The sequence below is a fragment of the Scomber japonicus genome, chromosome 16 (genome assembly GCF_027409825.1).
Source record: "Scomber japonicus isolate fScoJap1 chromosome 16, fScoJap1.pri, whole genome shotgun sequence".
In the NCBI taxonomy this organism is placed as follows: domain Eukaryota; kingdom Metazoa; phylum Chordata; class Actinopteri; order Scombriformes; family Scombridae; genus Scomber; species Scomber japonicus.
The window spans coordinates 9,216,415-9,242,958 of record NC_070593.1 but is presented as its reverse complement, the minus strand read 5'-3'; the positions used below and the strand labels follow the sequence as shown (position 1 = coordinate 9,242,958).

The 26,544-nt window shown below is 38.9% G+C and overlaps 1 protein-coding gene across 1 annotated transcript; it reads right to left on the bottom strand.

Moving 5' to 3' along the window:
- Nucleotides 1–5,740: 5,740 nt before the first annotated feature.
- On the bottom strand, nt 5,741–23,660 carry shprh (SNF2 histone linker PHD RING helicase). Its single transcript, XM_053335356.1, has 30 exons — nt 23,537–23,660; nt 21,330–21,926; nt 20,691–20,820; nt 20,335–20,553; nt 19,835–19,913; nt 19,299–19,449; nt 19,103–19,205; nt 18,761–19,020; nt 18,018–18,668; nt 16,640–16,891; nt 16,281–16,359; nt 16,008–16,171; nt 15,560–15,816; nt 15,145–15,266; nt 14,783–14,871; nt 14,423–14,515; nt 14,157–14,264; nt 13,178–13,320; nt 12,912–13,085; nt 12,688–12,750; nt 12,371–12,596; nt 11,674–11,811; nt 10,158–10,259; nt 9,986–10,057; nt 8,773–8,961; nt 8,427–8,519; nt 8,239–8,325; nt 6,902–7,080; nt 6,259–6,339; nt 5,741–6,154 (listed from the first exon to the last, which is right to left on the bottom strand). The coding sequence occupies exons 2-30, from the start codon at nt 21,915–21,917 to the stop codon at nt 6,058–6,060; spliced, it is 4,989 nt and encodes a 1,662-aa protein (XP_053191331.1). The 5' UTR covers nt 21,918–21,926; nt 23,537–23,660; the 3' UTR covers nt 5,741–6,057.
- Nucleotides 23,661–26,544: the final 2,884 nt, after the last annotated feature.

Genomic DNA, 26,544 nt, shown 5'->3' with positions numbered 1-26,544 from the left:
ATTTTTAAATGTGTATTGTTCATCTGTCTTTTAAATGTGTTTTTCCTCATGAAATGTAAATTGTCACAATTTCAGGACAGATTTTTAAAAGGCATTTCAGTCAGATATGATTACATTTGAACCCCATTATAATCCACAGACAGCCTGAAACATCCAAAAACAAACATTTTCCTTTATGTTAGGTATAGCCGTTTAGTTTAAATTCTTTTTTTTCTTTAATTCTTCGATTCTTTTAGTAAAAATAGTAACAGACATCATCATTCCAGGTGAATTACCATGAAAACTTTCACAAAAATGTCATCATCCAGGGTCAGTGATGGCACAGTCGTCCATTTGTCCTCGAAGGCCTCATCTTTGTACAGTAACATGGACACTGAGAAATTCCCGTCCTCTGTGTTCAGAGTGATGGTTCTGTAAGGAGAGGATCAACAGAGCCGCTTGTAACCACCAAATAATGTTACAGTCGTATCAGGAGTCTTTTAGGTTTTAAAAAACACTCACCTGACATCTACTCTGATCATGTTTTCACCGTTGGGTTGTTGGACCATGTAGTTGATGGGGTAGCGGCACACAAAGGTTATGTTAATGTAGTTTCTTGTAATAATATCTGAATCGTTATTGTGTATGGTGTTTATGAACATGATGTGTGTATCATCAGAAGCCTGAGGAGAGAAAAAGAAAGACAAAAATGAAAGTCAATGGGGAAAAAAATGCGGTGTGCAATACTATTAATGTATATTTTTTTGCTAATACACAAGATTAGTTCTGCTATTTTGGGTAAAAACCAATAACCATCAAGTTGGTTCCTCTACCAGTAACATAACTTACTTAGAGGACCTTGCTAAATTGAAGTAACCTGTTCAACCATACAAGGGTTTAAACTATTATTTTACTCTTCAAGTTATTTTCAATATCAATTAATATACTGATTCGTTTTTTGTTTATTCACTTAATCATTTAGCTTATGGAAAGTCAGTAAATAGAGTCCATCCATTACAATATCCTAAAGTCAAAAAACTTCAGCTTACTTCTTTTGTCCAACCAACCGTCCAAAACCCTAAAACAATTAAGGACTACAAGATGTTTGATATTCTTACTTAAAAATGACTTACATGATTAACTGGTTATCAAAATAGTCTTTTTACAATTAGCTGTCAATCTATTAACTGATTAAGTGATGAATTGACTAATCATGTCAGCTATACAGCAAGCAAGCCAAAGAGACAGCTGATTGATCTGATTAGAAATAGACAATCTAATCTAAATTGACTGAATTTATATAATACACAGTACTGACTTCACATAATGCAAGTACATGGCATACAGCATGAGTATGTCTACAGTTTGCTATATAGAGTAGATTTGTCTGTATATACTGCAGGGGGGGGGGGGGGGGGGGGGGGGGTAGATTTAAAACTCAATTTTCCACTGTTAGTATTAACTTGTAGTATGTTAAAGTGGTTAGAAGGCTAAATTACATGTCCAGTTTAAAGAATCACATCAAAAAAGCAACAGGAGGAGGAGGAGGAATCAGTGAGTGAGTGACTTTATATAGCTACAAATCCAGCAGTTATCCTTTCACACACTGTAAACATGAGTGATACTGTTCAATATTCTTTAGCTGCCCACTGACATAGATAAAACCATAAAAAGGGGCCGGGTGAAAAGGTTGTGTCCATGGTTTGTTTGGACCCCTGCTGGGCACAGATGGAGGATGGCCTCTGCGGTCACCGGAGCAGGGTGAATTGCCCCAAGCTCTAACAGTTGAGACATCTTTTACTACCTCTTGGTAAACACACAACCCCCCCCCCCCAACTGTGAGCACCACTGATAGGTTTCTACAGCAAGCAACAGGTCTTCATTACCCCACAACAGAAACCCCTGCTGGCAGTTGCACTTATCACGGGGTATTATGAAAGCTCGGTGTCTCACAAATGTAGAATGATCGCAGGAACACGAGCGAGGACGCTGTCATGTTTCAATGAAAATGGCTGACCTTTAAACCCAACAATTCAGTCATTTCTTCACTAACGGACGGATTTAAAAGGTTTTAAGTTCAAGGTGAAAGGAAGATTGACAGCAATGGCATTCTTCTCCTTTAGCAACAGCCATCTAATCCAGAGCGGACTTACTCTCTGCAGCCTCTTTGCAATAAACCTTGTAAAACTGCTGAGGTGGAGTACTGGGAGATTTCCTCCCTGTTGAAAGCTGTGTTAACCTTTTGCTTGCTTTACAAGAAAAACCTTCATGCATTCCAAGCAAGAAATTCAAGGGCACTCGTGCCTCGAGGGAGGGATTTATACCTTGCCAGGGTTTAAATCCATGAGAGTGGCTGGATTAAAATAATCAGGGGGCTAGTTGGCAAATGATTTATGGCCTTCCTATTCAGTGAACTTCAACAAATAATCATCATTTCCATGCAAATCCTGATAATTTAGAACTACAAGGCCATTCAGAGTCTCCTTTTGCTGCTTTGAATAAGATTCTGGGCTGTTATGGTGGAAAACGAACAACGCCGCCCTTCTTTCTTGAAATAGACGCCCCCCGCCTCCCATTCTTTTCTCTTTTTGCTCCTTTCTGTCGAGGCTCAGACTACGTGCCTTTCTCTGTCCATCTTATTATACTAGCTATGACCTAATGCCATAGTGGCCATCTGAACACAGAGGCTCACAGTCCACATTTACGTCACTGCAGAAAGTTTCTGGCCTTAAGTTATTCTGGTTATTTTTACTCTTATGTAAAGGTCAATAAACTGACTTAAGTAGCTCCTTTTTTGTCGCTGAAAAGAGCCAGATTGGGGGGGCCAGTTCCCACAACAACCGTAAACATTGTAAAATAGAAAATTTATTATGATGGGGATTTTATGTTGTCAATAATGGGGATAAGTGTAGTTTGTCTTCATGCTGGTTAAAGCTAATGTCGCCTTCCTTTGTGAAGAGTTCTTCTAAATGTCTGAGTTCACGTGCAACATTTGATTAGTTGGACTCTTAAATCCTGCAGACAGGGCCTGACTGACAAATCCTCACAGGCTTTAAAGCAAATGTTGGACCAAATACTGAAGGTCGTACCATTATGGTGCCGCAGTCAGAGAGATTCTTTATGCTGAAAACATAGTCGTCTCCGACCTCCACGCCACGACAGTCTGGATCATTTAAATGCAAATCCCAAACCTAAACAGAGGAAACACATTTACACACATATTTAACAAAACTGTGTTGGAGATGCTGAAGTTCTTAGTTACTTTTGAGGGAAACACTTTTTAATCACTTACATTAACTGGAGGCTCCTTGTTGAGGAAAAAAGCAGTGGGGATAATAACGTCCATATGGTCGTTGGTGCAAATGACAGTTTCATTGAGCTCTAATCAAAAGACGATATAAAACATATTTAACTCACACAGAATATTATATTTCTAAAAATGTGAGAAGATATTGGTCATTTGGTAAAAAAAGAGAGAGAGAGGAAGCGTAAATGAACCCTTTTGGGATTTTAGGTATGATATTATTATTATTATGTTGCGTTTTTTTAACATTATTTTTATTGAGCATCTTTTATGCTACAGAAGCGAGAAAAACAATCAAGTATATATGTAAAAAAAAACCAAAAAACAGACAGACAAACAAAAACAACAAAAATCAAAATGATGTGCGTATGTGCAAATACATAGTATCTCCTCCAGATACATTTTACATAATCAGTGCAAAAGGAAAACAAAGAGATGGATAAAAAGAAAGAAAAGAAAGAACTTATGTTGTGTATTTAACCCTCACAGTTTAACCCCCAATAACTGTAAGTCAGGGATGGTTTGTAAGCATCTCATTTTGTAGTATTTCCATTATTTGCTAGTTTTATACTTTTACTATGCAATATTTATGAGGGAAATATTATACTTTTCACACCATTAAATTTATCTGACAGTTAAACTTATTAGTTACTTTATAAAATTAAGATTTTACAAACTAAATATACAATTAATTTTTAAAATAGGATGCACCGTGATAAACTCCCCTACAGCATAGTTATAATGAGCTTCAACATGCTGCTTACATGTGTAGATTAATAACAATATAAACTGTAATATTTCTGCTTGAGTACTTTAACTTGCAATGCTAAAGTTTTTATATTGCTGATAATGTATTTTTATCTCAGATTTTGAATGCAGGACTTGTCACAATGTGATATTGCTACTATAATTTTAAGTAAAGGATCTGAATACTTAATACCACCACTGCTGCTGTCGTGAAGGAAAATAGTAAAGCTCAAAAGTTTTTGCTTGACTTGAAGCATCAAATGATCCTTTTTATAAGAAGATTTCAAAGCTTTCAGGAAACCCATGTTAAACCAACAATCATTAATATAAAAAATTACTTTCTAATGAGGTTTCCCCTAAAACAGGAGTTTGTTTGACCCTTGACACTTCATCCATGGTGGTGTAATCCGAAGTGTGAGCTCACCCTCCTCCTCAGGCTCCACATAGACTGTCGAGGTGACCATCCTCATGGTTAACAGTAACCAGGCAAAAACCAAACTGGCAGGTGCCATCTTCCTCCGGTTTCTCTTCGCCGCAGCACTTCAGCCACTCCACTGCCTTTTGGCCCTTTCCCCGAAACTCTGTGAATCTTCTGGGACTATTCACCGCAGCTCGCTGTCAGGACAAGACGTAGTACCCCTCTCTTACTCCAACCCTCGAAACACGGCTCTAATGAACTGGGAGCCTCCCTCCGGCCTTAAAACACCAGCTTGAATGATGTTCCCACCAACAATGAGATTCCGCACATGAATAGGGGGAACTGAGGGGAGTCCAAGGTAACACGTATGTTACTGCCTACTGCGGTGATGTCCTCTTAGTAAACATCTTACAACTGTTCCTTACTACAGGCAGCAAAGAAGAGGTCTGGTAACCATGCAAAGAGAAACAACAGTGCTGGGCTGCCACTCTTTGTTGTCTACATCCTTTGTCTGGACATTTTAAAATCTTTACTGGTGCGGGAATCCCAGTCAGTCAGGCGAAAAAGAAACTCATTACCAGTCAAGGGCAATTCAGTGACGATGCCAAGGACCTGTGAGTGTATGTGTGTGGTATAACAGACCATAAAATACTTACGCATGCAAACACATGAATGGAAAGATGATTTTTCATCACATTTCAACAACACAGAAAATGTGATGAAGCAGCACGTCTGCAGTCACGTATCCATTAAACGTGTTCCGACAATTTGTAAGTGGTAATGATAAGATACTCGCTGCAACGAGGTGGAAAACATCTTTACATTTTCCAGCTTTATGAGTTTAATTTACAAGATTAGTTTCCAAGACACTGAATCTTGTGTTTTTTTGTCTTGTAAATTCAGTGTTAGGCAGGATTGTCTGACATTGTCTTACCAGACAAACAGCTTAAAAAGATTGTCTGGAAGAAGAAAATTCTACTAAAATCTCCCATTTCTCCTTCTTTTGTGAAAGAGTAAAAGTGAGTAAAGGTCAATGGCTTCCTCCCTGGTTCCATTTTTACTACACAGAAATAACCCACAGTTAATGCACTGGACAAAAAGAGCAGGTCATAACATGTTGACTCCCTGTCAGACACACTTTTATTTCCTGAAAGTTGTGAAAATGCCTCAATCACTAATGTGATTGAGGCATTTGAATTCCTCCATTTTCAACTAGCGTAATGTACAGTGAGGTTATATTAGATCAACACAACAACAATACTGTACATTCTAGTCATACATGATCATCGAACATACTTGAACGGCTCAAGTATTAAGTAGTTACAACTTTCCATCTATAACTATGACAACAAGTGAGCCAAATACATAAATACTCCAAAGAGTTTTAAAACTTGACTACAATTAAGAAACATTTCATCTTAGTCTGTTGTCAAATTAGGTAAAATATCTTTTTGGAAATGCATTTAACTTCATGATGCGCATACATATAAAAAGTGGAATGTGCAAAATTAGAGTGCTTCTGTCACCACGGTGGGTGTACAGAGTGAGCAGTCTTTGCCTGTGTATCCTCGGCCGGTGTTTTTGTCTCTCTGCAGCAGCGTGTTTACATTCACTCCAGAGGTTCAGTGTCTTCAGTAAACAGGTCGGCCAGGTCAGCCACTGTCAGCACGGCTGCCTCCGAGTGCTTCATGGCCGTGCTGGTGTGACTAGAATGCAAAAAAAGGATTCATCAAAAGTCAATGCTTAAAATTTTAGTGTTTTAAATGTAATAAGGTCACTATTACAATTTACTCCATTCTGTGGGTCTTACCTTTTCTCTACTGTTTTTATCATTGCTTGCATTCTCTCTTCGATGGTGGATTTGATGAGGAACCTGTGAACAAATGTTGGCCTGATGGACAGAGGAAAAAAATGACAATGAATGTACCAAACAAGGACTTTTTCAGTTCAGGTAAATCAAGATAACAACCATCCTCCATTATGGATTTCCCCATATACATTTATATCAGTCACAAAGGAGAGGTGAGAATGATATTTTCTTTATGCAGATTTTAACGTTTGACTTTTAAAATAACTACACTCAGTATGAAGAGGAACTGTGCATGTAGTGGTACCAGCCCATTTATTAACGAATGCATAGTTTAACTAGTTAATAATTAATGAATAGTTTGACATTTCTGGAAATACACTTATTCGCTTTCTTGCTGAGAATTAGAAGAGAAGATTGGTATTGGTCTCATGTCTCGAGGGTAAATATGAAGCTACAGCCAGCTGCTGCTAACCAGCTAGCCCAGCTCTGTCCTAAAGTAAGAAAATCCACCAACAGCTCTGAAGCTCACTCATTTTATCTGTATTTTCTGGGGGCATCTTTGTGCCTTAATGTATGTCACAACATCAAAAACATGTATATCTGCAGGTTTAAAATGCTGGACACGTTTCTCTCTGCTTCTTACCTGGTTTGGCCGATCCGGTGCACCCTTCCTATGGCCTGGAGCTCGTGAGCTGGGTTGAGGATCGGCTCAACCAGCAACACGTGAGTAGCTTCGATAATGTTCAGCCCGTTGGAGCCCGTATGGAGAGGAAGGAGGAGAATATTGATCTTGTCTTCGTATTTGAAGGAACTAAGATTCTCCTGGAATAATAACAAAGACAGAAATGCACCAGTTTCTATTTCAGCAGGGTCAACTTCTGCAGTTATTATTGTAACATTTCTGTCATTTGATTAATTTGCTTTCTGTGCAAATGGGTGGAGTTTACCCAGAGTGTTTAAACTGACTGTAACCAACACTGAGGAAACAAAATGTAACACAATTAAGATCAAAATTTGCCACAACGCTCTATTGCACCCAAACTGATTCTTTAAAGTGGGTTAGTAGTTCTTTTAGTAGGTTCAATATTTGACCCACTAAAACTGTGGATACAACTTAATTAATAAAGAACTTAATCAAATTAAAGAAACATTTAAGAAAGTGAAAACAGATCTAGTTCCTAGTCTATTTCACAGTTAATCTGAGTGACAGATATGAGATACCCAAATGTCAAACACAAGGTTATATACTCTTGTCCAACTGTCTGTCTGTCAGCAGCTTCTCACAAACTTTCTGTTCTGAAAAGATATCCTTAGCTTAGGGCAAGGGACAAAGGATTAGATTTTGGTGGGCACCTGGACTTTGGATTGTTCAGCATTATAGGATTAGTGTTTTCTTTTTATCCCCAGGGTGTGTTTGCTGGTCGAAAAAACAGTTTAACCGAAAAAAATAAAGTGATAGGAATGAAGTGTTTGGGTGTAGCGGCTAGTTGGAAAATTGCTGCTAGGAACACTGATACAACTGATAGTGGGTGGTGTCGGTGTACTTGCGTGCATTCAATTCATAAGTGTTCCTAATATTTTGCCCAACTGATGTATCTTAATGGGGTGGACAAACTTTTATGGATGCTTTTAAATGAATGAGTGATTGTATGGGAGTGCATTAGATTGCATTAGATTGTACAGGTGTCCCTAATAAAGTGCTCAGAGTGTAACTTGCTGCAACTACTTGAATTATCCTTACATCTAAACTCCATCTGATGTAGTTTTGTTCAAAGATTAAATATTTGTGAGCCTGAAAAGTTGTCCAATAGAAAATGTGTGCAATGTATTGAATTATTATATGAATTTAAAACTGCTCTATGCCTAAAATGAGTCATGGTGCCTGAGTACTTTAACCCCTGTTTTTATTTTTGCAATGTGTCGCTACATTAAAAGTTTGCAATGAATTATGTAGAAAATGACAAAAATAAAAGTTCAAACCTGAAATTTGTGAATTCCGTTGATTTGAGAGAAATCCATGTTGTTGTCAAATAAGGCCTTAGCGATGATATCCAGGACGCTCTGCCACTGTGCAGGAGAGCAAAAAAAAAAAAAAGACAGCTGAGTCAGATGCAAACTCGATATCATCAAAATAAATCTCCCACTGAGTGAGGACAGTTTATAGTTACCGTGGAGAAGACGAGACACTTGGCTCCCGGGTCGGTCACTTGGATCTTCTTCAGGGTTCTCACCACTGCCTCCACTTTTGTAGAGTGGCTTCCCTGAAAGACACAGGAAGGGGAAAGATACGTTATAGTGCGAATCAATATTTAACGGCCTGAGAAAAGCTGTGGTGAATTAAATTTACACACATTACAAGGCATGAATGAAATGATCATGTCCCAGATATGGTTATAAATAACATAAAAATCAGTCAGGAAACCAAATAATCATGACTTCCAGATACATAATTGACAGTAAAAAACAAGATCTGGGTCTTATTTGTCTCTCACGAGGATGGCGCTGCTGACTGACCTTGACTGGGATGTCCTGGTCCTGGCTGGATGACTGAGTGGTGAACACGTAGGAGATCTCAGTGTGGGACGTGGTTTGCCTACAAATGGCACATTTGATGGCCCGGCGTCTCGAGCCCACACTGTACTGCTCCACAATGATAGCGATGCACTCGTTACAGAAGCAGTGGCCACAAGTCAGCACGGCCCACTGGGGAAGAGAGTGAGATGACATCATGATTATAAAGGGAGACATTAACGAGGGATTCAAGGTTGAAAAAGAGACGAATTAAGACTAAAACTTAAATTTGGGCTGTTTGATCTCTCATATGTATCGTGTTTTTACTCTTTAACTGCAATAATTTGGTTACTGTAACTCACTTGCATTCTGTTTTTCTATTTTAATCTCACATCCATTAAATAATAACATACACAACAGATAAATTACATGTTACATTTCAAAATTAACCCCACTAATTTAAAAAAAGTGCAGATCTAAAACCATTAGACTATTAACTGATTAACCAATCTACAGAAAATGAATCAGCAACTATTTTTATAACTAATTAATAATTTAAGTCATATTATAAAACGATCAATTATATGATGGTTACAACTTCTCAAATATGCCCATTGATTACTTTTCCTTATCTTAAATTATAATAAATGGAATATCTTTAAGTTTTGGACTCCTGGTCAGACACAACAGGAATTCATCTTGGATTAAAAGAAAATGGCATTTTCCAGAATTTTTAGATGTTTTGCAGCCAAAATAATTAATCTCTTCATAGATAATGAAAATAATTGTTACTAGCAGCCTTTGCTGGGTGCACTAGGTACACTGCTATCATCAAAGAAACATTTCTGCACATGCCTAACACCACACAATGCCAACTAGATGTAATTATAGTTCCTGGCTAGTGTTGATAAGACTGCTGTACAGACTCTGAGGTGTTTTGTTTCTTCATCCACTGACTGGAAGGTACATTTAGCTCAGATTGGCTCATAAAACAAACTAATTATAGACATAAAACCCAGTGGGTGTTTTAGGATAGTCAAGTCAGTTATGAGCAGAGACTTTTCATGAAACAATCGCCAAATAGTCAAAGACTTGTAAAAAATAAAGTCAGATTGTATTTTCAGAAATCAAGGAAACATCTGGCATCCTGAGTCATAAAACCTGATTCATAAAAAAAACAAAAAACAGCAAAAAGCTTCACTTCCTTACAACTCACCTCCTGGCCCAGGGGCCGAGCACAGATGGGACATGGTTCTGGGTTCAGCCCTCCAGTAGACTTGTCCTGGGACTGGAAAAAGGTGATTTATGTTATTTGGAGTAAAATCAGTTCCTTAGTGAGACAGAGAACTATGTATGCACCTTGAAGCTTCTAACAAATGTAAAATTACCTTCTCCAGATTTGTGAGATACAAATACTGGCCGAGCTTCTTTTGGAGTTGAGACTTGGCCACAGCTTGGTCGTTCAAAAGCTTGACTCTGTTCTGCTCCACCTGGAAGCAAAGAAGCGAAACAGTCGAGGGCAGAGGTTAGGAATGCAATAAAAATAGTAAAGGGCAGAATATTACATCCATGGAAACTTTTAGCAACAAAAAAAAAAAAAAGCTTTTAATTCCTCCACAACAAGTCTGCAGTGCTGAGATGGCGTTCGCTCTCAACTGAGTTTTTAATAAGAATCAAAGCAGCTGTATTGTGTTCAGGCTCATACTTGTTGAACGTTTTAAAGAAAGTTAAGTTTTAGTGGTTTAATTTGCCCCTTTCATTACATTAATTACACTGCAGTTCATTAGGAAACCGCAACCTAATGCAAAATCTGTGGAACCTGGGCTTGTAGTTATCAAACTGCTTAAAGTACAAATCTGGATTTAGTAGTAAAGTAGTAAAAATCCTTTTCTTTTAATTTAATCACAAACTATCTATCAAGCTTCTTTCGACTTAAAAATGATCTGAAATTTAAGAGAAATCCAGAAGTTTGAAGTTGGTTAAGAGTAGCTCTAAGATGGTCGCAGTACAGAGAGCTGAGTACGCCTCTGTTTTCTGTGTCATTGTACAAATGATCACTGGTCATGATGAATAATACGTTAGCTAAAACACTATAATTAAGAACAGAGTCATTTTAGCTTATTATGTGCGTTCGCATTTGATGGGATGTTACACGACGTTTCCTTATTTTTGGCATTTATCAAGGATGCAAACAAATAATAAGAAAAAATTCAGATGTTTATTTTACAATCACTTTCTGTCCTTACTTGTCAGTGTGGTGTATCCATATTTAATAGTTTAATTGTTAATACATTACAATATACAAGATTGTTCTTAAATTCACGTTAATTACGCCTGAAGATTTCATACAAATAAAAGAACATATAAATAAAACATGTGATTTATACTGTGTATGTTCTTGCACAAGTAACCACTGAGTACACTATCTTTGTATGGTTTATGTCAGGTCCCTATCTCTGATCACTTGAGAGCTGCTCTTAAAGGGACTATTATTACATTTCACTGTAAGCACTAGTCACTTGATAAATGTGTCTTATTGTTCACACACAGTAATCAACTGATGATTATTTAGAGCTTCAGTGTAATTCTTAGAGGTTTGATGAATCCGGCCTGAGGTAATGTTGGCATGAAGAACAGACTGTATACTCTATATTTAGGTAATTGTGCCGCAAAGCGTGCCAAAGCATCCTGTGGTCCTCGTTTGGATAACATTTGGCTGATGGAGAAGTATTAGTCTCGACCGCACATTAATCATTAGAGATGTTGATGACTTAGTGTGAAAATTCAGTCATCCTGACGTGTTGAGCAGAGTGCACAAACACTTACGCTTATGTTGGTTTTACAGCATTAACAACAGGATGAGCACACTGTAATAACAAAAGTGTGTCACTGTGTGTAACCGACCTCATGAGGCTCGATGATGTGGAGCAGTTTTGGCTTGGGTTCATCGGGCAGACGCACACGAAGCCTCTCGGTGGCCATACCCAGCTCATCGATGGCCGACACGTGATTCCGCAGAACCATCCAGTACTCGTGCAGCACCTGAGGAAGGACATAGGCAACTTTTAATGTAACTTTACAGCCCTAAAAAATGACAATGGCACACTGCAGGAGTCGATCGTTGATTAATAGCAATTCTTCAGTGATTAATACTAAAGGGTGGTTGAGATTTATGGTTTTCAAATATCACCTTCTAGCTTGTACTCCATTTTAGAACAAAATATTAACACCCCTGGGTCTGGAGGGTAAGAAGCATTTTTATGATGTATTCTACATTTATATTGAGTGTAAAATATAGGATAAAATAAATACATATCCCTGAAAGAATGTGTTTTCCTAAACTTTTCAGTTTCTAGTTTCTGGAAATAAAATAGTGCTTGAAATTGAACTCAAAGTAAGTGTTTGTGTCTAACAATGACGTATTATTGTCTTCAGCGGTTCTAATCCAAATAAAATACAGTATTAATGTGCAGCAGGGGGATTTAAAACATTCCCATTTGCTTGAAAATAAACTTTTGTTCTGTGAACTTTTTCTATTCAATGCAACAGCAAAGCAAAGCTTAAAAAAATCAAGGCAGGGGTTGTAACTGTGTGTACAAACCTTGTACTCCTTCTTCCAGTTCTCAAACAGCTCCATGAACGTGTTGCCCTCCTCCACCAGGTCCGGGTCCATCCGCTTAGCTTTGGCAAAGGACAAGATGGCCTTCAGAGTGCGCTCCGTCTCACTGACCGCCCACAGACCTCGGCTGGTGGTAGGAAGACGGTCATCCACTAACCCTTCTTCATCCTCTATCATCTCTTCGAAGATGGCTGTCTGACCTTTCACCCTGTTTGGGAATTTGTCTGATTAATCAGTATATTTTCATGCTATGTCAGTAATAGCCTGACAGGTTTAAAAAAATATACTGCTGTACTTACGTGTGAGAAAACAGCTTGGACTCATAATCCGTGAAAAGTTCATCTGCTTTGCAAAAAACACAACTGAAATATGACAGAGAGAGAGGAGTGTTAGTTATGACAGAAAATATGCTTCACAGTACTTGAGGCTTATTTAAAAGCCCGGACGAGACATTAACATTTTTGGTTTTTGAAGTGAAAATAAGGATATAAATTCCTGAAATGAAGCCTGAGATGAAACGTACTTATTGAGCGGCAGTCTGTTAGGCCTGAGGTGACAGATGGTGGCCTCATCAATCACTTTTTTTGAAGCTGGACCTTCGAGGCTCTTCACCGCTTCCTGAACTGTCTTTTGGGATTTCATCAGATCTTGCATTTGTGTGGTGAGGATGAACTGCAGACCACAGCCGTCACGAAACCTGCAGAGCAACCCATCGTCTGTTAGCATGTTTATGTTTGTTTATGGATGACCACTACCTGCCATCTTATTTTGACAGATAAAATAGTTTACTTGTCAGCCATGGAGAGCTTGTGGGCTTGTTGTTTGTAGCTGCACGTCAGCTCGTTCTTGACGCGAGACACCAGATCGTCGTCGCTGGAGCAACGGACCGCTCTCTGAATAACATCCAGCCACCAGGGGTTGTTCAGCTTGACCTGAATAAATACAGTTAATAATGTTACTTTTTTAAAAATGTATTTATTTATATATATTAACAATTAAACTCAAGTCTAAGGTAAACTCTATTGTACCTGAAAATCAAATAGTCTCACAGGTAGGGAACAAAAAACAGATAAAAAATGCATAAAATAGACATCCCTAAATGTGGATGGTGAGTAGAAGTCCATGTTGGACTGTTACACAGCTGACTGCTAGAGAAGCCTACAAATAAAATACACTTTCGATGATTATACCTATTATAACTCATACAATTAAATTATGGTCTGTGAAAAGTTCAATACAAGCTGGATCCAGTGTGATTCACGTATAACATCTGCATCAGGCATTCCCATTTTATAGGATTCAAACTTCATATTTAGGTCATACTAATAATTATTCAATTAAACATGCTCTGTGTGAGAAGATGTGAAAATGAGTATGATACAAGTAGAATTATTTCCTTGCTGTAATTTTCTGCTTTGTTGCATTGTTTCCAACGGTACTGTTATTTTAAGTTTGTTTATTTTTCTGTTTATTTCCCAGATTGTTTGTGTATTTTTTTACAGACCAAAACCAACTAAAATTTAAATTCATTTTTAATAATTAATTTAGTAAATGTTCTTGGTAGCCAAACAGACATTACCAGCCATTTAGTCATGTTTAACTGAAGGTTTATTATATATTTAGTTTTTATTCAAGGGTAATTATGACCCAATTTATTGTTCTGCAAACATGGACTTCCAATCAACATAACTGTAGATTCATCTGGTAGATTATCTGTTATTATATGGAGCACAGTTTGCCTGAACATAGATGTAAAAGGTGTTCTCACTTTGCGTTTCAGCTCTTTGATGTTTTGTAGCACCGGCTGAAGAGCCTGATGGGCGTCTGCCACCTCAGAGTTGTATTTGGTCATGTAGTGCTGTCGCAGCTGCTCAGCCTGCGGACACAGAGTGACAGAAAGCACAACGCCAAGGAGAGTCTTAAAAATAAATTACACATACAAATAATAAAAAAGACTTTAGAAAGAATGAAAGGACTGGCAAATTCTTCATTGGGTTGAATGTGTTTTGACGGAGACAGATATTAATGAATTACCTCCTCACTGAGTCGGTCATCTCGCAGCGTAGGAGGTATCCCAGGATGCTTTGCTTGCAGTAGTTCCATTAAATTGTGGGTAGCATGAAGCCTCTGTTTTACCACAATTATAAAAGTAATCACATCAGTCAAAAGTAAAGAGATATATTTATATTTATACACAGAAAATAAAACCATCAGAAACCAAAACATAACCAAGAACTTAAAGAAGTTAGCTACTGTGTTTTAAATCTCATTTGATGCAATTACTTCTCTTGTGCAGACATCTGTTCTGTCAGGTCAAATTAGGAATGAAACCCTTCATATGTTAATTACAGACAAGTGTAACAAAGCTACTGAATGGGATGAGGCCAGTAATACCTGTAATGAATCCGTCTTCAGCCTGCCTTTGTGCTCCTCTGATGAACGAAGCACTTCTCTATACATCTCCACCGCATCTATAAACTCATCTACGGGTGTCAAAGGGAACGGTCATGATTAGTGACACTCAATATGTCCGTCACATGTCGAGTTAATGAGATGTTCTTTACAAATTTCCCACCATACACTCACTAACCCACATTACACATATTGCCTTACGGAGACCTACGATAACAAAACATCTCGGTACAAAAAGTGTTGGGAGACACAAAGATGAGATCATGACTGCTGTTTTGTTATGACTGATTCCCATGGGAAACTCAGAGTGGAGAGAGCACAAGTACAGAAGTGGGGTTTTATACTTCTGATGATGTGGATTCCAGCCAGGCCGTTGAGAGCGCACACCAATTGTCTGTGAGCTTCTTCACACTCCACTCGACATTTCTTCTGCAGAGACTTCAGGAGCTCCTCCATCGTCATGGTGCTGCAGAGTGGGAGACGGGGGGCGGGGGAGGGGCACACCACAGACAAACCCACTTAACAACCTCTCCAACACAAATTACATAGAATGGGTCAACTTTAAATAAACACATCGGCAAACTGTTTAATTGACAAAAAGCTTGCTGCGGTCTATTACCGTTACTAATGCTGCAATATACTATTCAGTCTAGGAAGATTGTTAATTAACTGGTGCAGCTGCCTTCAGAAAAATACTTCTATTCACGCCTACAAGTGCCTTGAAAACATAAAACCAAGTGTCATTGTGCTCAGATAAACCTTTTCTGCAGAGGCAGGAACTCCCCCCTCACAGCCTGCGGATGACAGCAGGCCTGACGCAGCCTCAGCAGAGGACACAGGATGGTGGTGACGGTGCGGCGGTCGAGGCTGCCAAGTTTCAAGCTCCAGTCGGAGATCTTCCTGAGTTTGACCAGAGCGTCCTGAGAACAGACTTCGTGCTGACGGTGGTAGAAGTGACCCTCTACAGGCGAGAAGTGCAGCCAGTGCACCTCTTCCGTCTGAGGGGGGATCTGGATCTGGAAAAACCAGAAGGAGAAGTAAATAATCATGAAACACACTTTGACTACTTTACTGGAATGAGCAAAAACTCAATAATTCACATCACATCAGGAAAAATTTATTTTTTGGGTGACTTAAATTACTGATTGTTAAAATTGGCAATAATTATGTTAAAAAGAGATGAGACAGTGCACTTTTATAGTCATACCTGATCAATTACGTCTTTTTTAGCCGATCTCCATAACAGTTGAGCAACTACGTAATACAGCGGCTCAGTGTTTCCACGACGATAAGGGCGATAGAGCAGCTGGTCCCACCAGTGTTTTACCCAGTATGGGTCGACTCCCAGGAAAAGTATGAGACCATAAAGATCTAGACAGACAACAAACTCAATTTAAGGAAAGAATATTATGTTACTGTTATGATTTGTTTTTCTTACATAGACTTTGATGATACTTCATTTTAAAATTGTTCATATTACCCTCTAAGCCTCTCTGGACAGGAGTACCACTGACACACCAGCGGTTCACAGATGCGAGACGCAGAGCCATTTCTGCAGCCTGTCAGGAAAATAGAGGGGAGCATAAATAATGTTTCAACAAAGTAAAATAAAAGTATGAATAAAACACACTAGCATCTCAAAAAGGTATTAAGTATTTATCCACGTTTCTATATTTAGGGTCAGGACCTCTGTATTTTTAATATGGAAATGGGGTGTCTTAACAAAAGAAAACCAAATGACAGTATTACATGGTAGAACTAGCCTCCTTTTAACTAAACTCCATGTGATATAAAAAGTCTCATTATCTTGTAGTCTAACTGGATCTCTCCAAACCTCACCTTCGCAGTAGGACATTCAACCATCTGAGCCTCGTCTAGACAGATGCGCCACCACTCCACAGCCACCAGAGGACTGGGCACTGCCATGTAGCGCTTCTGGTTGCGGAAGCGGCGTCCATCTTTGCTGTTGCTGTGGGGAATGTCGACATAGTTGAGCTCCGACCGCAGCACGTCGTAGGTGGTGATGACCACATCCTGCTCGGCGAGCATATGAGGCTGGATGAATCCATGCTTCTTCACACCTTGATAGACCTGAGATTAAAGAAGTCAAAAGGTGCTTTTCAAAATCAAGTAAAGCCAATGTTTATAGATATAACCAAATATCATAAATAACAACTTTGCCTCAGGAGGCTTTACAATCTTCACAACAATACAACACAATGCTCGATTTGAATGAGGACAAACTTCCCAGAAAATCCATAAATGTGGAAAACGATGCAAGAAACCACAAGAAGAGCAACAGAGGTTAAAATAAGAGAGAGTGCTTTAAGAAAGAATAAAATCCAGCCAAGTAGAAGTCATGGATCTGTTTAAGCATGAATAAAACTGTATAAAACTAAATGTACCACGTTTCAACAATGTGTAAAGACATAACAGCTCCAATAAATGGAACATCTGCAGCAGAGAACACTTCACATCACACTCATCTGCTTTTATCAAGTTAAACTAACACTTGAGTTAACAGGCTGCATATAAGTGATGCTATCTTTTAATGTGGTGCAATACGACTTGTTAGTTCTCATTAAACACACAAGCTGCAAATGATTAGTAGCTGTTATGTTTCAGTGTTCTTCCAATGGTATTACTCTTCTACCTGCTCATCCAGCACACTAAGTAATGGCTTCTCATGGTTAGGGTTCACCTTTGGTGCTACAATCCATGACAGGAATGTATGCATTAGTGATAATTTAAGATATTGGTATTCAGACTGTGGTCCAACGCCCCACAATGGTCCTTAACCCTTACATACTGTTCATATTCTGACTCATAATTAATCTCTTCACCAATTCACGTTCATTAATCCCACATCAGTCATTAATAAATGTTTGATTAATTTTTAATGAAGAGATTTGTTTATGGGAAAAAAATACGTATGTAAAAGTTAAGAGGTTTCCAATAGGTTTTAATGGTTAAAAGTGTAAAACACCATAATTGGCTTCCAAATGCATTTCTCAAGTTTGAATTGAATTTAAACTTCTTGATCTCTAAAGAAAATGTACTTATGTTCGTTATCAAACCAGCAACAGGTGAAATGATTACATAGAGAGTCAATGAGACACAACATCATAACATTTGGCACTAATGTGTGCAGTTTTTGGATTCCTAAAATGGGAATATGTGACACTACATATAAAAGAAACACTATCTACTTTCTTACCAGCACTCGGAGTGAGGAGGACCTGATGTGCCGGTTGATCTCCTCCACCCACTGGTGGCAGATGGAGCTCGGGGAGATGATGAGGGTGGCGCCGGTGGACACAGGTTTCATGGCTACCAGGCAGTGGGGACAGTAGAAAGGAGTAGTTTCAAGGCTTTCCTTTTTGTAGTTCACACAGTCTGCGTGCTGCCACAGCTGGCAGTTCATACACTGGACGCGGGCCTTGTAGTCAATAATGCCCAGTTCACCGCAGATGCACTCAAAGCGGTAGTCCGGCGTGTTGAAAGGACAGACAGACACTCTGGTGGGAGGTTCTGTCTCCTCCTGTGAGTCAGACTGCAGAGCTTCTCCTTTTTCTTCAGTTACATTATATATTCTGGACATGTCCTGTGTGTCCGACTCACTTTTATCCTGAGACTGTAACGTTGTCGTGGAAATATCCAGCGTATCATCCGACTGGTCCGCTTTCTCATTCAGACTTTCATCCCATTCCGTCTTGGTTTCGGTTTCCTGGGGTGCAGGACTGTCAGAAGTAGGCGAGGGTGGATCTGTTTGATCTTCTGTTAGTGAGCTTTGAAGAGCTGCTTCTGCTTTCTCCTTTGCTCGTCGCTGAAACGTTTTCCGGGGCGAGCACTCTGTGGTTTTTAAATTCTAACAAAGAAGAAAACAGACAAAACTTAGATGACGCTACAAGGTCTCATTAGTAGCATAAAACAATCACATTAAAAGCTGTTTATCCTTACAACTTTAGATGCTGCTGCTGCTGTTTTCTTTGTTTCTTTATATTTCTTCCCCAGCTTGAACGAGCCAGCCAGACCACGGCCTTTGACACGGTCGACCAGGCCTTCGTCTATCAGCTTGGTCAGCGTCTTCCTGATGTGGTTACGATTCTTTAACAGGTCATAACCATAAGTAGCACGGATGTAGGTGAAGACGGCGTTGACTGAGGCTCCTTTACCAGATCTCATTTCCTTTATCGCGGTGAGCAGCATGACACGAACAGCTGCAGAAAAATGAAAACACATCTTATAAAAAACCATAATAGCAAGAAAACATGTTGTCTGAGAGTACTGTGAGCAACGTACTTGGGTAGGATATTTTTATTTTGGGTTGAGCTTCAGACTTGCAGTGGACAACTGTCTTTCTTTCTAGTGGAGGAGGAGGTACGAAGTAATTCACAGATTTTCCCTACAAAAGCAGAAGAGAAACAATTTAAATATGTAACATTTTCATATTGCACTATTGACATGTATTTTTAACTTTTTAACTACTGTTACTCACCACAGGCAGGGTGAGGGCCTCCTGCTCCAGATCCTGCCGGGTGTGAAACAGAATGAGAGCCAGAACTTCCACCGTCTTTCCGAGCCCCATCTCATCAGCAAGGATCCCACCGGGCCACTCAAAACCAGCCAGAGGAAACTCCTGGATTAAGCTGGAAGAAAAAGAACAGAGAGTGCTATGATGAAAACCCACAAAATACCTGGTAAAGGTATTGCAGGAAATATTAATTTGATATTTGCAACAAAAAAGTAACTATACATCCACAAAAAGATGAGATGACAGATAATGATAAAGGCTCAATTCAACCACTAAGACATGTTTCTTTCTACTGGTGTCTTGCCATGCAAATAACCTTGGTTTTATGTGTTAAGATTTTGACAAACCTCTAAAACCTCTTCCAAAACCCCTTATGACAAAAAAGTGAATGGATGATTTTTCAGGGTGATCAAACTAATTCAAGGCCCATTTTTAAAAACTCAACAGCAACATGTTTTTCCATAAACACTAAACTACCCAAAACCCTTTATAGTCCTTACCAGCCTGTAAATGGGTTGTAGAACAACTTCTTCCCACACAGAGTGACCAACTCCCGCCAGAGGAAATGCAGCGATGCTTCTAGAAAGAAATGGTAAATATTACATATTTGCAAAGCTTCAGCATAATAATTTCTGTCCTTACAGACCAGTCAAAAACTGTTTGTTACGCTTTAGAAAATAGTTGGCAATTATATAAAAATGAATATAGTGTACATACTGTGTGAAGACAACTAATAAGTTCTTTAAAGCTTTCCCCAATATTCAATGACAATGATTATTGTATCCAACAGTCAATATTTCTACTTAAAAAAGGTTGTTTCAGCTGTAAACCTTTGTTGTACGTCATATCACTCACTCGTGTGGTTCTTGTCTCTTTGTCTCAGTAATATTAATGCAAAAATGCCACAAAAAAATCATAAAAAGGAAGTTTGTGCAGCAGAGAAATCAATGCAGTGATGTACGACTGTTTGTGTGAAGATGAACAAACCTTTGGTGCCTACCTTTCGGTGAGGTATTCCTGGATTTCTCTCTATTCAGCATCCAGTTGACAGCTTGGCTCTGATAGGGCCTGAGCACAGGAATGAGAGCTTTGTGTTGGACTTCATAGGTCACCTCCTGGCTCTCTGTCTGGTGCAGATGCCTGACGTAATCATAGAGCTCCTCGACGTTCTGCCTTTCCAGGTCAGTATCACATTCCTCCTCTTCATTCTCCACCACTTCTACAAAGAAAACAGCAGAGGGAAATAAACTTGTTTTTCTGTCCAACAACCACACACTGCTATAATTTTCATTTTAAGTGAAGTCATCATGGTATTAAGAGAACAGCATGAGTTAGACATTAGAATCAGACACTTACCAGGGATAATAAAGTCGTAGAAATACTCCATTAACTTCTGCATTAGTTGATTTGCTTTCTTAAATCGAGCGCTTCCCTCACTGAGAAACTCTGGTTTCCCGAGCCCAGTTTCCACTAAGTAAATCCCGACCTGCCAGAAGCAGACAAACAACAGCTGAAGTAACAAATGCCAAATTATAACATTGTGAGACAGAAATGTTTGCCATCTTAGCCCATTCCAACCAAAGACTGGCAACATGAAGTAGTGATTTAAAAGTGACATTTGTTGCATCTCTCTCTCCCTTCATTTTTTGTTAATTTTCTACTGTCAACACTAAATAAAGGCATACATGTCCTAAAACATCTAGATAAAAAAGAAAAACCTGCACATATAACCATATAAACAATTTCAAACTAAACATTCCTTTGTTTTCGTAATCTAAAGGGTAGATATTAGATGTTTGGCTATAGGAAAACTAATGACAGTTAAATAAGAAGTAGAATATCAGATAGCATTCAAGTGTAATGGTCCGAAATTATACATATATGTATAACTGACTACATATATATTATCATATGATGTATCCGAACATTGAACAAAGTGACATTGTTTTTTAGAGGATATTTTTTATTCAAGCTCATAAGAAATGTCATTCCTACCCTGAGTGACTCCTCTTTTTCTTGGTGACAGAGCTGCACCACCCTCCTCTTCTGTAGCCAGTCCAGGTCCTCCAGTGGGATCCTCGTGAGGCTGCACTCCACCGTGCAAGTGTCCTCATCGGGTTTCCACTGCAGCCCCGAGCTCTCATCACAGCTGCTGTAACTGACACAGAGTTGGTCACCCATCCTGTGGAGCGTGAACGCTCTTTGTTCACAGTCAGATGGGAGCCAAGCTGGCCGGACGCTGAACTCCCCGATGAGCGCCTTCCATATGTGGCTCAGCTTCGAAGTTGGTAGCACACTGAGTGCCAAAGAGGCTGAGGCAGAGGTGCAGTCCGATGACGTGCCAGGCAGTTCCTCTACAAACTGGACAGAGCGAGTACAAGCGGCCTCTGAGACGTCCTCACTGACGGAGCGGAAGGAGCTGCTGGGAGTGGGGTCGATAGGCAGAACGGAGCAGGTTGGTGTCTGGTCATCACCCTCCTGGATCAACTCAGTTTTCCGGTCGTCCAGCATGTTCCAGTTCAACTTCTTTTTGGCGTCTTCATCCACCCTCACAGGAGGGGCCCTCTTTCTACGGCTACTCATGGTTAAATTCTACAAGAAAAGCAAATAATTTACTTTCATTTATAGAAAAACTATTCTGCTTACAATGCATTGAACACTACAAAAAGTTTCCCTTATTTCAAACCAAACAGGCCACTGAATGTCAAAATCTAAATATCTTGCCAGTCAAAATGTTCAATCAGAGCTACAGTGAGATGATGCTCAAATTTAATCAGAAGAAATGATTTCTGCATTTATTTTTCCACATATGTAGACATATTTCCAACATACAGATCTGTAGTCCCCAAAACTTTATGACACCTTTAAGTAAAGTAATATTTACCTGTGACCCCTAATCACAGGTTTGTGAGCAGTTCACTTAAGAGAACTCAGAGAAAACAGTGGAAAAAGGCTTTGTGAAAAGGTCAGTGAAAAAAGGAGGGGAGTTGTAAAATGCAAAAAAGTGAGAGAATAGATGTGCACGAATACAGGCACTACATGACATGAAGAACAGGCTTGGATGACCAGCTGCTCTGGATTGCAACATGTTTCAAGCTTGACAACTGACATGTGATTTGTTTTTTTTTATCAGTTGAAGTCTAAAGAGAAAAAAATCAGTACTGTGCAAAATATGCAATGGCTGTTAAGACTATTATCCATTATACAACACCACCAGGAAGGTGTCTCATCAGCCCCAGATTTGCACAGTGCTGTAAATATTCAGTATTTCACCAGAAAAAAAGACAGACAGGTGTCCATATGAACATTGAAAGAAGTTTTCCTCACTATAATAATTCCTCCTGTTCATACTGGCTATTAAAAGATCCCCTTTAAATGTGCTATCAATGTATGGGATGGCAGCCAAAAGCTACAGTGTGTCCACATATACATTTTATGCAAACATGCATATAAAAGTTGATGTGAAGCTTATATGAGGCTTCAGCAGTCTGAGTTAGTCATATCAAGTGGATATCTGCCACAAGTCTTTTTAGCATTAAATTCTCTAAACTTTATCTTTCCCTGTTGAGCTGTGGTGGAAGTATAGTAACAAAAAGGAGGGACTTTGGCGCCAAAAAGACAGTAACAATTAAGGATATGTACTTGATTAGGACGGTTGCGGCCTCATATTAGCTTCAGATGAACTTCTGAACACATCTTTACACAGTAGGACGACTGTGGATTTCGCTCCTCATTACTTATATTGTAAGTGCATTATAAAGGGATCTACTAATGGCTAATATGAACAGGAGGAATAATTACAGCAAGAAAAACATGTTTAAATGTTTATTTAGGCACCTAACTGTTATTGTAAGACAGACATGAAAAATGGTGGGTCTATCCTTTAAAAAGTAGTTAATTACCACTTTGAAGTAATGGCTTGTTATTATAATAATAAAGACATTTGCTACGTTTCAGTAAGTATTGCATGATCCTGCATATATATCTATACCTGATAACATCCCAGTTTGTGTATTTAATGTATTATCATCACGCTTTATTTAACATATATCGCAGTAAGCTACCAAGTTACTGTTTTTTCAAAGTTCCAGCAGACATCGGCGCTAACTACTTTGTATGAGCATCGTTACGTTACACAATGAAAAACATCGCGTCGCTGCCTATTTTATCACTTCGATCAGAAAACAAACGAGGGCATTTACTTTGTGAGGCCGCGCCGACTTCTATCGTTGTGTTATTAAACGTTTCACATCCCCGCAGATGCCGATAATCAGGCTGAAATGCACCAAAACACACTTCATTAGCCGACTTCAGTGTTGATATCCGCCATTTTTAAATAATGGAAGTGACGTCGTCTTCTTTTTCTTCTTCTTCGTGTACTTGAGTTACGGCTCCTGGCCTCCAGCTCATTAGCGCCACCTACCGCTCAAAACAATAGAATATGTACTCGAACTAACTATAGGCAAGACAAGGCAAGGCAGCTGTATTTATATAGCGCATTTCATACCTAGGGGAAACTCAATGTCCTTTACATAAAAACTAACTAACTAACTAATTATTTAACTAACTAACTAACTAACTAGCAGTGCTGGAGAGTAACTAGTTACATTTTAATCTGTTACAGTTACTTATGAAAATGTTGATCATTACAAGGGGTTACACCTGAAGTCAAACCTTTAAGATTTTGCTCAGGAGGCGGAGGGTTTTTTTCCCTAATTTTTTCAATAATGAACATGTTAATTACTATATATATTACTGTTTTAAATTATTTTCAAAGAATATGTTTTATGTTTTATAATCAACCCTGATGTGAACTACCTATTATCCTTCATGCATCACATGCACACAGCCCTACTATTGCATCCCTGTCCATGTCAATAACTCAAGCACATCCTCTCCCTGCTTATCCATTTTACCTATTAAAACCCCTGTATCCCTTGATTGAGCTAACAATGCACTGACCTTTGCTCTCTCGCCCATGCTCAGTAATCCTTTTAATCTGAATTCCTGCACCCTTTATTTCCTGAGATTATTCTTCAGCATTTCTTTCTCTCTGTGCCTCATACCCCAATACAAATCAAAACCACACGCTCCACTGACTCCTCTTCCTGACAGCCCCTCAGACAAGCCTGTCTGGTGTTTTCTTACCAGTTTCAGTGTTTTATTTAGTGAGCACTGCCCGAACATTAACCATGTCAACACAGTTTCCTCTCCCCTGTGTCCACTACCTACCCCATGTCTCATTTCCCCCTTTTGGTCCAACCTCTCTTGCCACATTTTTTTTCCACAGCAGGAAGTGTGGTTAAAAGAGGGGAGTATATTTTTTATTCTTAAATATATTTCTGTAAACAAACGATGTGAAGAACTCATTTTAGAAATACGTAGAAAGACATATTCGAAGAAAGTCTAAAAATAAATGTGCCCTTATGTTCCCCTCTCCATCTTTGCTTAGTTATTTAATAGCTTTCATGACCTTTATAAATCACATATTATAATATGTTGTAAAATATATGTTTTGTACTATTTTGTTTGCACTATTGAGTTTTTATTAACTTATTCGATATATAGAAACATAATGAAACATAAGAGCAGCTGTTACTGTAAATTAATGGAAGAATATGTAACAGAACAAACAGAAGAAATCAAGTACAAAAAAACAATCTATAAACTGGGAAGACAAATGAAAAATAAAAATTAAAGGGGAACCATGTATGCTATCAATAAAAAAAGAAAACACCAACAACAAACTGCAAGAATATTAAGTTCTTGTCAGGTTTCTTCATTTATATATATCAGAAAATTAGACCAAATTTAATAAAGCTTTCCTTGGCATTTATTAGTATTTATTTATTTTTTTTTAAATGAACGTTTTACCGCTTACTGCATGTTTCACACAACCTGGCATTGTAGGTAACTCGACTTATTTTAAGGTGCATAAGCAGTACCGATTATTAGACACACGGTGGCAGCAAAGCGCGACCTTTTTATGTCTGCAGCGCCGAGCTGCAGGTGCATCATGTCTGTCACTGTCAAGCACGACGCAGCAGCACTAATTTATGTGAAGTTTGACCAGTTCCTTCACAGTTTTTACCAAGAATCTAAACACCTTCACATTTACCATAAGATTTCTGTGATTTACATGTTTTTTTTCTCGTTTTTCCCGCCATCCTCAAATACTCACATCTGTCTCCTATATGCACTTTCAATATTTTCCCCTCATATAGGCCTATACCGTTATTAATCGATGTGACATTTTCTAATATATCCATGCTGACGCGTAAGAGCTTCAAATCAGGGGCACTGCAGTGAGTGTGACCCGCTTTCAAAATGCAGTGATGAGGAGAAGAAGAAGGGGGCACCTCATGATCAGTGCAGAGAGAGAGAGAGAGAGAGAGAGAGAGAGAGAGAGATACAGGCAGAGAGAAAGCGAGAGAGAGAGAAAGAGAGAGACAGAGAGAGAGAGACGGTCCCAGTGTTTTCACGGCAGAAGCTGGAGTCCAGTCTGGCTGCTACAGGAGAGACACAGACCCGCTATGTCCCGAAATGCCTGCTGCAGGTAGGTAAAGTCATGCCAGTGATGAGGCGTGGTGCTTTGCAGACACAGACTTAAAATTATTCAGTCATCTCTGTCAATTAAGCTTCACCCTTTAATTGGGATGCATGTGCATGTGGGTGACGATGTTGAGAAATGTGTCCTATAAATGACAGCTGACAGACGGTAAAAATAAAAATAGGGATTGAGACAGAGCACTTCGCAGTCTTCTGTGAGATTATCTTGAGGGGTAAAAGTTGGATAAACAGTCGCAGGGTGAAACTGATCCTCCAGGACAAACATAATTAGCCGAGGGATCCTAAAATACAGCACAGAGGCAGCTGTCCGTGGTGCTGAAACCCAAAAGGTTCCTCTGTCATATACAAGTAACTTCCCAAAGATTCCCAAAAGAAAAAAAATCCTGTAGATTCAAAATGTTGTGTCTGTAAAGCTTTGTCAGCCTGGATCACTGCTGATATTAATTGTTTTAATTGTGTCGTGTAGGTCTTTACTCGCTTTAAAGCAAGATCACTCACTCCTATATGTTTGCTTTATTGCATGTTTTTAAAGCATGTTTTATGTACCCCTGAGTCAGTTTTCACGCTGGTTTTGCATGTCATGTGATTAAAAAAAGATAGGAGCTATTCTATATTTTAACATTTAAGTGAGTTATGATGT

Excerpts from the sequence above, each read along its gene's own strand:
- shprh (XM_053335356.1), bottom strand. The coding sequence starts at position 21,917 with ATGAGTAGCCGTAGAAAGAGGGCCCCTCCTGTGAGGGTGGATGAAGAC. Across the intron at positions 10,058-10,157 it reads ATCTCACAAATCTGGAGAAG|TCCCAGGACAAGTCTACTGG; the intron begins GTAATTTTACAT and ends ACCTTTTTCCAG. Across the intron at positions 8,326-8,426 it reads AGTGTCTCGTCTTCTCCACG|TGGCAGAGCGTCCTGGATAT; the intron begins GTAACTATAAAC and ends TCTCCTGCACAG.